This window comes from Eretmochelys imbricata, chromosome 15, assembly GCF_965152235.1.
Source record: "Eretmochelys imbricata isolate rEreImb1 chromosome 15, rEreImb1.hap1, whole genome shotgun sequence".
Taxonomy (NCBI): domain Eukaryota; kingdom Metazoa; phylum Chordata; order Testudines; family Cheloniidae; genus Eretmochelys; species Eretmochelys imbricata.
This window is the reverse complement of record NC_135586.1, coordinates 15121953-15137926: the sequence shown is the minus strand read 5'-3', so window position 1 is coordinate 15137926 and position 15974 is coordinate 15121953. Positions and strand designations below refer to the sequence as shown.

The 15974-nt window shown below is 42.7% G+C and overlaps 1 protein-coding gene across 7 annotated transcripts in view; it reads right to left on the bottom strand.

The window, feature by feature from the left end:
- Positions 1-519: 519 nt before the first annotated feature.
- PI4KA (phosphatidylinositol 4-kinase alpha) overlaps positions 520-15974 on the bottom strand; it is a 96318-nt gene continuing 80863 nt past the window's right edge. For 4 of the 7 annotated variants that reach the window (XM_077835221.1, XM_077835222.1, XM_077835225.1 and 1 more), the window contains exons 45-55: positions 12596-12666; positions 11727-11799; positions 11279-11349; positions 10530-10639; positions 9745-9849; positions 9191-9316; positions 8771-8891; positions 7454-7613; positions 4809-4898; positions 3353-3436; positions 520-1195 (exon numbers count right to left, since the gene is read on the bottom strand). In XM_077835221.1, coding sequence (XP_077691347.1) covers positions 1144-1195; positions 3353-3436; positions 4809-4898; positions 7454-7613; positions 8771-8891; positions 9191-9316; positions 9745-9849; positions 10530-10639; positions 11279-11349; positions 11727-11799; positions 12596-12666 — 1063 coding nt within the window. In that variant the 3' untranslated portion in view covers positions 520-1143. Of the gene's footprint in view, positions 1196-3352; positions 3437-4808; positions 4899-7453; positions 7614-8770; positions 8892-9190; positions 9317-9744; positions 9850-10529; positions 10640-11278; positions 11350-11726; positions 11800-12595; positions 12667-15974 lie in introns of those variants that run through there. The other 3 variants (XM_077835224.1, XR_013348089.1, XR_013348088.1) reach the window with 3 other exon arrangements.

Below are 15974 nucleotides of genomic sequence, written 5' to 3'. Positions count from 1 at the left end.
GGCCTGACTGCCTCTTCTCTGACTATTAAGCCTGACCACCCACATCCTAGATGGATCATTTGATGATTACCTGTTCTGTTCATTCCCTCTGAAGCACCTGGCATTGGCCACTGTCGGAAGACAGGATACTGGGCTAGCTGGACCTTTGGTCTGACCCAGTATGGCCATTTTTGTGTCCTGGTTCATGACACATACTACTGCTGCCCTCGGGGACCAAAAATCCTTAAGCATGTCAGGAGCTCTACTTCTGTCAATCTACAGAGTTGAATCCAGGTGCGAGAAACCTGCACAGAAAATAATTTTGCAGAAATAATAATCTACCATTTAAAAGTGAATATGCCCAAGGCTGAAGAAGGGTTGAGACTCCTCTTATAGATAGGTGGGGGAAAAACCCACAGTGAACATGAACACTAGTCACTGCGTGAACTTGCAAAATGATGTGCTGGACCAAACCCAAGCAGCTTACAACCCTTGGGTGAAAGAAGAGTATATTTCAAAGGATTTGTAACACAGGCACAATAAAGTCGAAGATCTTTATTACATTTTATAGATTAAATATATCTTCAGTAGAGTTTTGGTTTTTTTTAAACACACAAAAGGGAAAAAAATACATTCTTCATGTACATATGAAATACTGGCCATGTAGCAGGGACCATAGACAGTGCAAAGTCTTAACACAGATGCAGAGACATCACCACCTTGGACGATTATCATTACTTTTCTACAGTATAATTAGAGCAAATCAACACTTCATCGCTCCAACTTCAAACCCCTCACTTTCAGGGGATTCTACTGGATGGTGTGTTAAGGGTTTTTAAACTCACTATAAAATCCTTGCATTGCACAAAAACTCCTGTACGTCCCAGCTTTACCTCTGAGAATTTACACATTCATAACCAGAGGAGGATGTTCATTTATGATTGCAGCCAACTCCAAGAAAACCACAGGAAAAAAAATATACATCCCAGTGGAGAGAGGAACTAATTGGATTTGTTGATTGTTGCAGGGTCCAGTAAAATGCGTACATGCACATGAGAGACTGGAGACAGTGAAGCGTGATTGAACAGTTCCTATTACTAGTCTGGAGAAAAGGCATTGGGATGTGACGAGTATCATTTTCCCCAGACTAATCTTCCTTGTCTCTCAGTATGGGATATCATTCTGGTAGTACTGGATCATGTCATATGTCCTACTCCTACAAAACAATAGAAGAATCATGGGTGAATGAGGGGCTATAGAAATGCATCAGCAGATCAACTGCAAAAATGAAATCTCAACGAAATGAAGATGCACGGATGATAACCTGTAATCAAACTTAAACCTCCACTTTGAAGGCACTGTGAGAGCAGTGTCATGATGAGTAACGCATCAGTCTGCTCCAGTTTAAACTAGCAGGGCTCATTTGGCCCTGACGCCAGTCAGCTGAGAGTACATAGAGAAATCATTCAATAATTTCATGATTAAATCAGCAGGTCCTTTGTTAAAAAATAAATTCATACTACTTCCCTCTCCAGTTCTTAATCCTGAGCTGAATTCCATTAAGTGGAAACTATGCTACAGTACTATATTACAGTTGGGCACGTTAGTGACTATCAGGCTAACCTGAGAGACGCTTTGTCACTGACACTAGGACTGGTGCAGCAACATCAAAAGAGAGACTGACTTATAACTTAGTAAGAGTTACATCCTCACTAACTGGACTGGCTAAGCATGGCTCTGACTAATCTTCCACTATTGCTAGGCTAAAGAGAATAACTTCTTTGCACTTTACTAAGGCAAGAAAAAGGGGGCAAAGTCTGCAGTGGTTTTACTATTTTATGCAATAGCAGGAAACAAACTTTCAGTGCTTAGACTTGCAAGAGGCACCTTAGGCAGATTAGATCGAATCAACTCTTCTGTTTAAGGGAAAGAAATACATAATTCACTTGAGTAGTATTCAGAGTACTGCACAAGGGCAGGGTCACATAAAAATCCAAGTAACCTAAAATAGAACAGGAACAACAATGGAAATAGAAGTAACCAGAGTGGCAGTAGTTGAAATATTAACAAGCAAACCTAAATATTACTTTTATGTCTGTGATACACATGAAACTGACATGATCTTGTATCTTATGCCATCACAGAATGAGCTGAGGCGGCCAAGGGTGAGTAAATGACAATGTCAGCTTTTACAATAGGAGCTAAACCTAATATTTAAAATATATGTTTTGCATTTAATTTCATTTTCTGTTCAAATCTTTCATAGGACACTGTAAAACTATTTATGTATCAGGAGGCATGAACACAGTTACCACTGGGTAATTAGCTAACAAGGTTTTTTTGGGCTTATTGTGAAGCCAATGCGGTGCTTTATTCTATTCAGTACACTAAATACCACATCCCAAGAGAATGAAGCCCACCCAGATTGGCTTGGGCGAGCCAAGCTGCCAAACTGCTGTCTTTGCTCCGCAAGGTGCTGTTCTCTTTCTGAACCATTGTGCATTATGCAATGTCATGTCAAGTAGTCGGATGACTAATGCATCGATGTGATACACAGGTATGAAGAGAAGTTTGATTGGAAAGAGAGGAACGGTCATCACAGAGAAGGGTAGGTTATACTTTTCTCCACAAATAATAATTTAGCACTTATTTAGTGCTTTACATCTTCAAACTGCTGTGCCGACAGCAGGTTCTACTCTCCCTCTTCTGCAGAGATTAAGTGACTGGGCAAGGCAACACAGCAAATCGGTTGCAAAAATTATTTTAAATCCCCGCATTCTTGTCCCTAAGCCTCATGCTCAGTCCAGTAGGCTGTACATGCAGCTTCCTCTGCATATATACTCCCAGCTTTCTAAAAGGCAACGAGCACGAAGGTCACAATCTCTCTTCATTCAGAAAAGTAGGCAAGAGATCCCTGTTCCCAGCCAATACCATTCTTTGGCAACGTTATCCCTGCATAAATCAGAAAGGATTCCCAGCCCTCAAACAGCATAACACAATTAGCTAGGTGCAATATTAGAGGAGGGGTGCTGGGCTGCTTTGGGAAGCCATCAGGCATCAGTCACTGCTGGAAGCAAAATGCTGAACTTGATTAGGCTGTTGTCTATATGGCACGGAAAATCCCATGTTCTTTAGACCAGGCAACAGAAACCGCTGCCTCAGCTTAGTAATACTCTACTCCCATAAAAGGGAATATATGGTAAGGTATAGTATGGTCACAAGCTAGGGCCGCTCTCTTGCATTACTGTGAGGTCAACAACTACAGAGCTTTATGCCACCTATGGCACAAGATCTTTAACCCCCGTAAAAGGCTAACCAACTAGTGTCCAGTCTAGGGAAGAGAACGGGAGAAGACAGACAGAAGATGCCAGACCTGTTACTGAGGAAGCAGCTCTGAATGATCTTAATGATGAAGTTTGCTGCCTCTCGCTCCGTCATGTTGGGGCTGAACCTATGCCTGTATTGGGGGGAGGGAAAAAGCACACATTAGCTGTGCTCCTCTGGTTCTTACAGTAGAAAAAAACGAAGAGTTGCATATTAGTTCTGTACAGCTTTTCTCCTGTAGTAATTATTAGCACCCAGTGTATTCCACAGACAGTGACACTTGAAGAATCACCTGAGTATTGGTACTCACAAGAGAAGAGATCAATACTGTAAAACGGTGGCTGGATTTCCAGCAAGAACTCTAGGAAGAGGAGAGACCTAATCAAACACCCTTTCTCTTGCAGCTCCTGCCCTTCAAATATCTATACTTTGGAGATAGTGTAAGTTGGGGCTCAGACGGTCTCCTCCCCACCACATGGAATGAATGAATGACTGTAGGAAATGGTGACTACAGAGCTAACGCAAGAGTCAGAAGGTTGTGGGTTTGATTTAAGTGCCACACCAGGAGCTGGATGTACACCAAACTACTGATGTTGCAATGCAGTATTAGGGGAGTACTGTACTGTAAGAACGACCAAGGAATGATCCTTGGTACTAATCCTCGGGTTGGCTTTCACTTTGGCTGGTAATCTTCCCACTTTGCAATTAGGATGCAGGTTAAATCATTCAGTGCCTGTCCTGGTGAACGTTAAAGATCTCAATGGCATTTGAGAAGAGTGCAGAGGATCATCTTAGACCCTGGACAACATCCCTCTTCTTCAAACAGGTTCTCTCCTCTATGGTTATGCGTTTGCCAATGCTGAGGCGTTGACTTTCTAATTTCCCCAGGAGTGCTCAACCCCGGCTCCACCCCAGGCCCCGCCACCACTCCACACCTTCCCCCCAGGGACCCACCCCCGCCTCTTCCTGCCCCCTCCCCCGAGCACATCCATTCTTGCTCCACCTATTCCTGCCCCTGCTCCTTCCCCAACCCCCCTGGCCTCCTGCACACAGCTGATCACCAGTGGGCGGGAGGTGCTGGGGAGAGGGGAGTAGCTGATCGCTGGGGCCCGCCAGTGGGCAGGAAGCACTGCGGTGAGGACGGGGGAGGAGCTGATTGGCAGGGCCACCGATGGGTGCTGAGCTCACACTATTTTTTTTCCCCGTGGGTGCTCCAGCCCGGAGCACCCACAGAGTCGGCACCTATGCTGAGCAGTTAAAAACTACTCTATTTACCTGCACAGTCACAGCACTAGTTGAATTTAACTCAGTTTGCGCACAGTGCTTTGAAATCCCTATTGCATGAGAGACGCTATAAAACAATCAAATTCTCCTTCAAAACATTTATTAGGCCATATTTGGCTAGGGTCAAACTACACCTGCTGCTACGTTAAGACAAACAGTAGAGGCAATGCTCCTATGGTGAAAAAATAAGGAAAGGGTTAACAGATATCTGCATGACTTACTTCAACAACTTGATTGTCTGCCCTCGGAAACAGGGGAGCCCTGTATCCAACATCAAGGTAACCAGAGAGACTACAGCATCCATGTAGGGTCTAGAGAGAGAGAGAAAGAGAGATGGCAAAAGGCAATTAGAGTTCTCAAACTTTTCCTGCCTTTGCTGGGTACAGAGCATAAACTGAGGAATTCAGCTGGGGACTGGATCACACCTTTTATTGTAATTTAATCTACACAGTTTAATCCTCTTATGTTTGCTGATGGAGCTGTACTGCTGTTCACAGTCTGTCGCCCTAATTAAATTACTGCGACAAAGGCAATTTCGCTCCCCTGTGTTTGGCAGCCAGATAAGCAGAATGGTGTGAGATGGATAACAACCTTGGGGAGAATGGTACTAAACAGTATTTGTGCAAAGTAACATTCTTTTGGCAATAGTAAAAATGTAATCAGCTGAATCCAACAGCACACTGCTCTTAAGCAAACAGCATGGGAAATCCATTAGCGCAGCACTATTTCCTAACGCCTCCATGTAGCCCTCTATGACTATACCATTACTCACCCCCCACCATTAGGTTTGCCAATTTTGGTTGGAGATATTCCTGGAGGTTTCATCATATGACATAATCTTTAATTAAAGATGAAGCTTTAATTCCTGGAGAGTCCAGGACAATCCGGGGGGGTTGGCAACCCTACCCACCATCCGCTATGTGAATACTCCCAACATTCAGATGATATTTTTGCCTCTGTTTCAGTGCCTTCCCAGGCCTGCCAAAATTAACACACTGAACTCTGCTGACATGACGAGTGCTCCCAGATGGACACAGGTTTGGCTACTAACTGAGGAAGCTTTGATTTTTTTAAGTTAGCATCAATAATACTTCGCTTTTATAGAGTACATCTTCACTGCATAGTTAACTTAGGCTATTTTACTTGGGTGTTGCCCCTAACCCGCCTCCTGTCCACACATGAAACACTCTCACCTAAGTGGGGTGGTGCTTTCAAACCAGGCTACCTGGCTAACCTGGGACGACAGACTAATCCTCGGGTTGGCTTTCACTTTGGCTGGTAACCTTCCCACTTTGCAATTAGGACGCAGGTTAAATCACTCAAGTGCTGATGACCTTCCAGTGCCTTCCCTCAATTCCCCCAATGTGCCTAGAAGGCAGGCAAGTGTCCCACAATTAAATGAATAAGAATTGGCTCCACTTAGTGCAGCACAGAAAACAACAGCATACGCCATCAGAAGTCCTAGCGACACCCATGAGTGAGTGCAGCAGCTCAGGCTTGGGGTAGGCTACCCAGGTGCCAATCACCTGAGTAAACTCTGCATTGAAGACACATCCACAGAGGGCTTCCCACTGAAGCATCTCAAACACGTTCTACTAAAGGTGGGAAATATCAGCCACGTTTTAGACAGAAAAAATCTGACAGAGAGAGATTAAAGGGTAAATCTTCATCAGAGTGGCCTCAACCTGTCTGAAAATATACCTTTAATGATTTACCCAAAAGATACACAGTGAGGGCTGGTCTATACTAAAGCTGTAAGTCAACCTAAGTTATGCCACTTCAGTTACCTACGTTCCATAACTCAAGTCGACGTAACTTAGGAGACGCTCTCCCGCCGACTTCACCTCCCCGGAAGGCGAGTACAGACATCGAGTACAGACATCTGTCATTGATTTAGCTTGTCTTCACCAGACCCACTAAATCGACACCGCTGCATCGATCGCAACAGTGCCGATTTAGCTATAAATATAGACAAGCCCTGAGACAGTGGCAGAAGGGGGAACAGAATATAGTTCTCTTAACCGCCAGTGCCTAATGCCCTATTCAGTAAGCAAGACTGCCTCCCTAGCCCAAGTTAAATGGTGCTGGACTCGTGCTAGCACCAAAGTAAAGATTTAAGAAATCTTCTTTGTGACTGGCTGGCTGCAAGTTGGATTGCTGGGCTCAAACTGCTTACGTGGTTTACAGTGGAAGTTCTGGCCCCACCTGATAAGCATCATATCAGCTGGAGCTCAATGTGGTTGTCCTATTAGTGCTGATGGCAGAGGTTCTAGAGGAATTCAAAAGTTTTCTCCATACCCCAGATTATTTACACCATACACACGAAGTACAGCGAAGCAAGGAAAGGGCTAAACTTAAAGATCAACATGAAAGAAATTCCCCCATGTGACGTACAAGTATGAAATGAACAAGAAACCAGGAAGCTCAATCAGAATATGAAGTCAATGCAAACTTTGTAAGAAACCACCTTGCCTCACACTCTGGCATTGTTAGAGAAGAGGAATGCATGTTGGGATAGGCTCAGGCCCATGATAGAGTACTCTTCCCTTCCCAGATTTTAGATCATATCCATTGTCTGCTGAATACAGGCTGATGCCTTTTGGTAAGGGCAGAGTTTTCACAGTTCTTCATAGTTCAAAGCAAGGTCTCAGATTCTAGAGTCATGTTTATTATCTAAGGGAAGTTCTCACTATTTTGGGGAGCAATGATTCCATTTGCACAGGACACGGCCTTCAGATAAGCATGAGATTCAAATGCACTAAGTAGTAAAGAAAGCTGATTGCTGATTATCCACTAAATATCAGTTATTAGATGTGGAAGCACCCCTGGCTGTGAACAAACGAGGAGAGATGCAAAGCCTTCTCACCTGACTGCTAGGTACCCCCTGACACACATCTCCATGAACCACTTGAAAGGGGTGGCCTCCATTTTTCCTCCCATTATCATCACCATCTCATCGGTCAGCTTGATGTCTGGTTCCCAGCCCAGATTTCCACCAGGTGAGCTTTCAAACATGAAACCAAAATCTGCACACACACACACAAACATATAATAAACCAGTGAATGTACTGTACTGGTTAATAGGGCACTGATTGCTGTAGAAACTAAATGCTCAATTACATCCAAAGAGAGACCAGGAATCCATGTGGAGACTTGAGAGTAAATGGAGTCAGTCTATCGTGGCTCACCCCCTAAAGAAGGGCCGGCTGTCTTCTGTTCAGCCTGAAGTTTCTCTGTGGTTTCAAGCCTTATGTGACAATAGCCTAGCTAGTGGTGACAGATCGTGTCCCTTTCATTACCCATATTTGACCAGAGACTGTGACCATTCCTCTCCCATGCAGACCTCAGACCACTTCCATCCCTCCAGGCTAGACTATGTAATGCACACCTCTAAGGGCTACCTTCAAGACTCCCCAGAATCTCTAATTAGTGCAAAATTCCCCTCAGTATCCCACCTCTCCCGGAAATACTCTTTGTCCTTCCTGGTACTGTCCCCAAAGTATGGCACAAAAATCCATGGTTTCTCTGCCCATGAGGATACCAGTCATAGAGCTGTTCCAATCTGGCTCCCCTACCAGTGAGGGTAACAGCTGAAAGGGATAACAGAGGTGGGCCCAAGACCCCACATTATGACTACATATTGTATGCACTCCTATTGCCCTCCTCTGAAGTGTGTTTGCAGATGAACTTGGAGTGCACGAATACAAAAGTAAAGATGAAACTTAATGTGAGGTGTTTCACAACTCACTACATAAGTAAGCTTCTCACTGACGCATTAGTGGATTTCCATAAACGCAAATTCTGTGCAGAGGTTACATAGCCTTGGTTACGTAAACTTACCAGCTAAAGCACAAAATCTAAAATGCACCCATACAGTGATGAAAGAAATCAAATGATACTTCACTAGCATATCTAAAATTAAAAAAACAAACAAGTACTTGCTTAAGGCAGGTAGAAATTTGCAAGTCTGGATTACAAAGCAGCACACAATCACACATAGTGTACGGAAATGCACACTTCTTTCACACATCAGGAAATCTTCCCATCCTTTTGGAAATCTTGAAATCACTGAACAGAGAATGACTTCAGAGGAGGAGAACTGGCTTTTTAATTTTTTTAAACAATATCTTGCAGCAGAATGAAACGGCAGAGACATACAGAAGGCCAAGGGGACACAACTGACCAATATGAATGATGTGCCCCTTTTTGTCCAGCATGATGTTGCCATTGTGTCTGTCTTTAATCTGGAGCAGAAACAGCAGGAGGCTATAGGCAGCCATACTGCGGATGAAATTATATCGAGCCTGCATAAATGAGAAATTAGAGCAAATTCAGAAGAGGAGGGCTAGTGTGCTACACCATCCCAAGAGCAGATATAATCTGATAAAGAATTTCTTCCATTCATGTTTACACTATTTTAAATGAATGACATTCTCCAGTCCTGCAACAGCTTCTGTGCATAGCCTGCTCACAGGATTATCTGCATCTGACACCAGGTACCGTATTATGGTAATAATTATACAATATAGTGTCACGGTATTTCTTATAGCCAGAATGCTTCTCAAGTCAATATTTTGCTATGTTTGGCCAGTTGGTATGTTACCTTTTGGAAAGCAAGGGTTGACTCGTCTCCATATTGCCTTGTAAAGTAATCATACATTCCGAAGTCTGTCTGCCTGCCCAGCTGGTCACGGGAGGTGCAGTCAGGAATGCATTCAATAACACCACACTGAAGGGGAAGACAAACAAGACTGCAAAGCACGTTCCCAACATACATTTTTCATGGCTGATGGCAGCTATACAGATCCCATGGGACATATGGGTAAAAATGTCTAGAACACTGAATATACATTTCCCATTTATTCATTAAAAAGAATGTCCCAAACTTTCCACCTTTCCTATAACTAACTGAAGAGGAGAATCATGACGGCTTCCCAGAGGTACTTCTCTCTGGCACTTTCTGCTGCTCACACAACATATTCTCAAGGGAGAGGGGGTAGGAGTGTCACAGGTGGCAAGTGCCCAGTCAGAAGCTTAGAAGAAGGTGATCTGGGGATAAAAATTCCCTGCTCTAGAGGAATATGGGCTGACAGAGAGATGCCCCTTTCAACAGTGCTTAATTCTGTTCACAGTCTGAATAGTTTATCATCCACTTACCCCTGGGGCTGTGGCCACCACTCTATAGGGGAACACAAACAGGTCCAGGCCTACCAGCTGAAATATATTCTTGAAGAGATCAATGATTTGTAAAGCTAACATGTCCTGTTTAACAACAAAAGGGGGCATAAGTATTAGAGAGGTCATGCAACAAGATCCAACTGGTTATGAAAGTGGTCTGAAGAACAGAGCAAACAAACACCCCACAGAAAGTTAGCAGATGTGTACTTAGTGTTGCACTCACTATATCTATAGAGGAAAAACAGATGGAAAATGTAGTTTGGGTGGGCAGGAAGTCAATGTACACAGATGTCATTCAGATAAGGTGTTAACACTGAAGACTTATCTGCTTGCCTCTGACGGATATGAAAATCCTTGGCATTCCTTGAGGAGAGGAGTAGGAGTAACTCCAACATCGTAGCCAACATTCCCCTTCTCAGTTAAAAAGAAACCGCTTTGAATCCATAACACACTTCACTTTGGAAGCCACTGCTGAACTACCATTAACTACACTTTTTTTTAAAATAAAGTTTGCTGTTTGGAGTGTGAGGCTTCAACAGGCATTTTTGGCACTGGGTAAAGCTGTGTCTTGAACGTATGAGATTTTCTTTCCACCACTTTTCCAGGAGTGGGTAATGTAGTTCTCCCCTTTCACTATGTCTCTGTAATAAGCTAAACATTGTCCCCAAGAGCTCCAGAGAGAAGGGCACTCCAGTGTGATTTTTACTCCCCTTTAAAATACAACCTCTGTCAATCAATTTTCAATTACTATAGAAGCTTTTTACCTGTCTGCAGTCATCGCCCACTTTAAAGATAGCTGCTTGCCAACAGATTTTCTTACGGTCAACCCCTTCTTCTCCACTTTCGTCTATGGAGTCAGAGCGACAACGCAGACCTGCAAACAGAGCAAAAAGCAAAACTTGAACATGGAGCTTAATTAGCAGCCTTGAATCACAATAAATGACAGTACTGGAAACTTAACCCTTCACTTGTCTACAAGAGATTTTCTGCATTGCAGGGTGAATTGCACTGAGTAACACTGAATTCCTGAAGACGTTATGTTTCCTGCAGTACAGGTGGCATTTATACATACAAATTAGATTCCAAAATAGCCCTCATGGTCTGCCGGAAAAGTACATGTACAAATCAAGCCCAGGAGCTAAAAATCCTTCTGAAATTTATGATTTAAAAAAGCATTGCACAGCCGCGTTAACCTGAGTTTCCTTGTTTTCTAAACTACCCAAATATACCTAATTTACATGCTGGATTTAAAGTCATTGGCAAAATCTCTTTAGTACACAAATATCTGCTCTGTTTTTACAAGATCTGATTTGCCTCTTAAAACTCAAACAACAAGCTTATTTCCCCCCCCCCACAATTTACAGAATTCAATTTCTGGGTTGAATTAACATGCCTTACGTTAAAATTTGAACCCAGTTTTACTGGAATGATACCATCCACCAAAAGCATGAAACTGCAATGAGTCATTGACTGTTAATTAGTAGTATAAATGATTAAGAACTATATTACTGACCTTCTTTTTCAAGTTCACTGACTCCACACCATTTAACCTTGAACTTGGCCAAGTATGGTGCTTTTGCAGCACTGAAAGTACAAACACACACATAAGGAAGTTGAGTTTGATGTTTCCAACCAACAAAACGTCCTAGAAAAGACCTAAATATTGTAACTAAGATTATCTGTGGTATAAAACAATATGATGTTGCCTCTGCACAGGAAAGAGGCAAGATAGACGAGGCAATATCTTTTATTGGACCAACTTCAGTTGGTGGTAGGTACAAGCACGAGCTACACCTATGACACACTGCTTCCTTTCCCAGACCAGCGGAAGAGCTCCGTGTAGCATGAAAGCTTGTACCTTCCACTAGCAAAAAAGTTGGTCCAATAAAAGATATTACCTCACGTGCCTCGTCTCTTTCATATCTTGGGACCAACAAGGCTACAACAACACTGCAAATTACCTCTGCATAGGAGTTCCAGACTTGTAGTCAATATCCAAAACAATCGCTTCAGGATTGCTGGGCAAGTAACAGCCTACAACAAAAGGGGAGAAGAGAACTTGATAGACATGAAGTGAATTCACCAGCTAGCATGACAGAGTGAAGTTCTAGAAGTTTGATAATACATTGATTCATGTAATTTTAAAATCTATATTGAAGTTAGAAATGGATACATTACGGTCTACCACCATAAGACAGTCTATAGGCTGTAGCCTGTAGCCTGTAAAGGACACAGGATACCTTTTAGATTGGTCATTAATTGCCACAGAAAACAGATTACAGAAAGACACAGATAAAACTTATCCCTCAAAAATCCCGAATAAGTTTTAAAGGTCAGATTCAGAGGGGGAAAAAAAAGGGTCTTGGAGCAGTAGAGACTGTCTAAGTATGGGATAGGGACAGAGGACACGAGAGGGAAGGGCAGTTAGATGGTTGTGTCTCATCCCTGAAAACTTATTTCTTCACATGCATAGCCTGCCCGCCCATCATCTACCAAAAACATGTGACACAAAGCAAAAGCTTTTCTTAACCTTGCTCTTCAATTGTACTGCTCCCTTCATGCTCTTTGGGGCAGGGATCTTCATATCTGGATTGTGACATGCCATGCACACTGTTGGTACTATACAAATATTTGTGCTACCATGTTCATGCTTAGCTTGACAAGGAACAACAACAGAACAAGTCACTTCTTAGCCCCAGGCAGCAAAAATATTAAAGAAGAGGCAGAGAAGAGCCCAATTGTTATGAAATTCCCATGAATCACTCCTACAAAGTACAGTATTCATGCTAAATGCAAAAGGAACGTACAATATGATTAGACCACTTCTTACCAGGCTGTACTTTCACCTCAGACAGAGCACTCAAACAAGCTTTCTTTCTTTCATCTCCTTTAGGGAATGGCCTGGGAAGAAAGAATTTATTTTACTTACTGAAGTCTGCCATTATTCTAGGAAGAAACTTTTTGTTTGTTTAAATGTGAAACAAACAATCTCTTACTATACTGCTGCAGCTTTATACACACTAATTCAGTATCGAGTCTGAACCTTTTCCTTTTTAAAGCCTTTTCCTTTCTAAAAACTCTTTTCTTACCTCTGTGCAGAACACTGGATAGGAAAGGTAGTCACATACTGTATAGTAGCTGGCAACAAGCCTTAGTAGCCTATTTCCCTTCTCTCCCCAGTTGAAAGGCCGCCTGGACTATAATTTTATTTTCTATGTTTGTGTGGGGAGGTGAAGCTAGCACCCTAGCAATCTGATGGCAAATGCACTGCATGTTTGCCAAGCATAAGATATAAAACAGATCCTTAAATGGCTGAGCTACATGCCCACAATACATGATCACAGGAGGAACAGCTTCTTATATGCGCAGGCTCCAAGTCCTTTTCAGAACTGCCCAGGAAATCCTTGGATTCAAAGCCCTCTCAAAGGCCTGCACCCCTTCTCAGTGCTCGTAGTTTATACCGTACCAAACTGTGCGCAATTATAAATGGCCTTTCCCTGGCAGTCATAGAAAAGCTCTACAGAACAACTTAACATGATTAATGTGAAGCTGCCCAGACAAAACAGGAAATCTGCCTGTATGCCAAATAATACATACACTCTAAACCAAGATTCTTGAATTCTCAATCCAGGCTCCCATTCAGCACAAGGGGAAGCAAGTACTTTGCAACACTTAACAGTGACTCTGGTTGATCAAACAATGAATTTATAAGTTCCAGAGTTCTGTTCAGCCACGGATGATCACAGCTGTGATTTGAGGCAAGAAGAGTAATAAGGCTTAACATGGGGAAAACTGGAGGGGATGCACAATCTCTGATAAGACTGCTGATTTCACCCTCCCCAAGAAAAACATTTCTTCCCCTGCTGCAGAACCTTGGCTCAGACAGTGTTGCACATCTAAGATGACAAAACATTTCTGAACATCCCAGGAGTTTCCACAATCCATCCACATAAGCCATAGGGTAAACTTTCAAGTATTGCAACTGGGGAAAGGTGAAGGATGTGAAAATATTACATATGTCCTACCGTGCAGGAATTGTGGTTGTATGGGGAAAGAGGGGGAGGGAAAGTTTTGGGTTAGAGGTATTATAGATTATAGAGGTTATAGGTATTATATAATGGTAAAGATTAAATTCTGGCATTTTTTTAAAAAACATGGTCAAAGTTCAATTTTTTTTTCAGAGCAAGATAAGGAGAATGATTCTTTATAGAAACAACTCCTGTAAATAGATAAATTACTATGATTATTCATAGGAATTCCACATAGCAAATGGCTAAACAGTTTGAGTTACAACATATAGTACAAAAGGTGATATCATCTTAAAACTGTCTCCCGTTTTAACAGCAAAATGCCAAAAACATAGAAAAGATTGGTACCAACAGAACTGAAGCCAAGGTTTTGGAATATTCCATTGTTCACTGTAATTATTTTTTGCTTAATGTGTGAAATATCAATCTGAACAGCAGGAGACTGAAAACTTTGATTAATGAAAGATTTTTTTTCTTGGTTTGGATGTTACATAGAGGATTAGGATAAATAGCAGAAATTCTGATGTTTCTTTCCTTGCTCAAGGAACTAATGAAGGCCTGGTCTATACACAGTTTTTGTAGCAATTTCAGTATTTTGGTTGTGCAGGTGGTGGGGGGCTGGAATGATTTTATACTGATAGAAATAGGTGAAGCATCCCCTAGCGTGGATGTGATTACTGTATACGGATATAAAAAAAAGTTTCTTACCTGTAAAGTAAATGTTGTTCTTAGAGATGTGTTATGCAGATGTATATTCCTCTGAAGGTATATGTGCACGCGATGCACAAGAGTAAATCGAATGCAGAAGTGATTGCCACCTAGAAACACGGTCCTCATAGACAGTAAAGGTAATGAGGCTGTCACCATAAGTCCAAAGGAGGATCCTATCTGTTTGGAGAGGACTAGTCTGAGATCCCATATAGGTCCAGGATCAGACACAGGAGGGTAAGTGTTGAGTAAACCTTTCAAGTATCAGGAAACCAGAGGATGAGAGAAAATGGAAAACCCTGGTGGATGTAATGTAGATATGGAAGCCAGGAGAACTCTCACAGAACTAATCAAAAGGCCTGATGATATCAGGTGCAACAGATAGTCCAGCATGTCTAACCTCTGGGTGATGGAGCAGTAAGTGTTGAGATTGTGCCCAAATTAAAAATCTCTTCCTCTTTGCTGGCTGTAGTGGAATATTTTCTGCTGTTCACCAAGATGGTCTGAATGTCTTGGAAGCATGATTTCTCATTAGAATTTAACCAGAGATCATCCATGTTGTGAAGTGGAGAGACTGGAGGTTGGGATGAAGAGACCTGCCCTGGTTCTGAGAGAGGAGATCCTTGACTAGAGGAAAAGTTATCAGTGACCAGATGGAGAGGTGATGCAGATCCAGGGCCATGCCAGTGGCAGGAGGATTAATGTTGATTTGTCTCTTTTCAGCTTCCTGAGTATCCCTGGAAAGAGAGGAACCAGGAGGAAAGCATATTGAAATTGACTGGACCGAGGGAGAAGGAAAGCATCTGTGATGGAGCCCAGGCCGTGGCCCGCCGTGGGGCAAAATCTCCTCCATCTGTTGTTCAGGTTGGTGGCGAACAAGTCTATTACTGGGTACTCACGGGGAGAAAATCTAGAGGAGAATGTCCTTTCTGACTGACCACTTGTGTTGGGCTACGAAATCCCTGATGAGGGAATCCCCAGTTGTTTCTCTCACTCCTAGAAGGAGAACAGCTTCAGGGAGACACAGTTTCTTACACACAGGTTCCATAGGAGGATGGCATCCTGGCATAGCTGAGATGATCTTGCACCTTTCTGCTTGTTCAGATAAAACATGGCGGAGTTGTCCACAAAAAACTTCCATCACCTGGGTCTTGATGGTGGACAAACATCTCAAAGGCTTGATGAACACCTCTGAGTTCCAGTACATTTAAATGGAAAGAAACTTCCTGGGGTGACCAAAGAGCTTGTGCCTGAAGCTGACTGAGATGGGTCTCCCAGTCTTTGGTAGATCCATTCATTACCAGAGTCATAATTGGTTCTGGGGACAGAGACGAAACTCCTTTGCATACATTCTGTGGATCTAACCACCAATTCAGAGTCTGAAGCACTTGAGCAGGTACACAAATCCGCGTGTTCAGAGGGTGACTAGAAGGACGATACACTGACTGGAGCCAGGACTGCAGACAGCGAAGG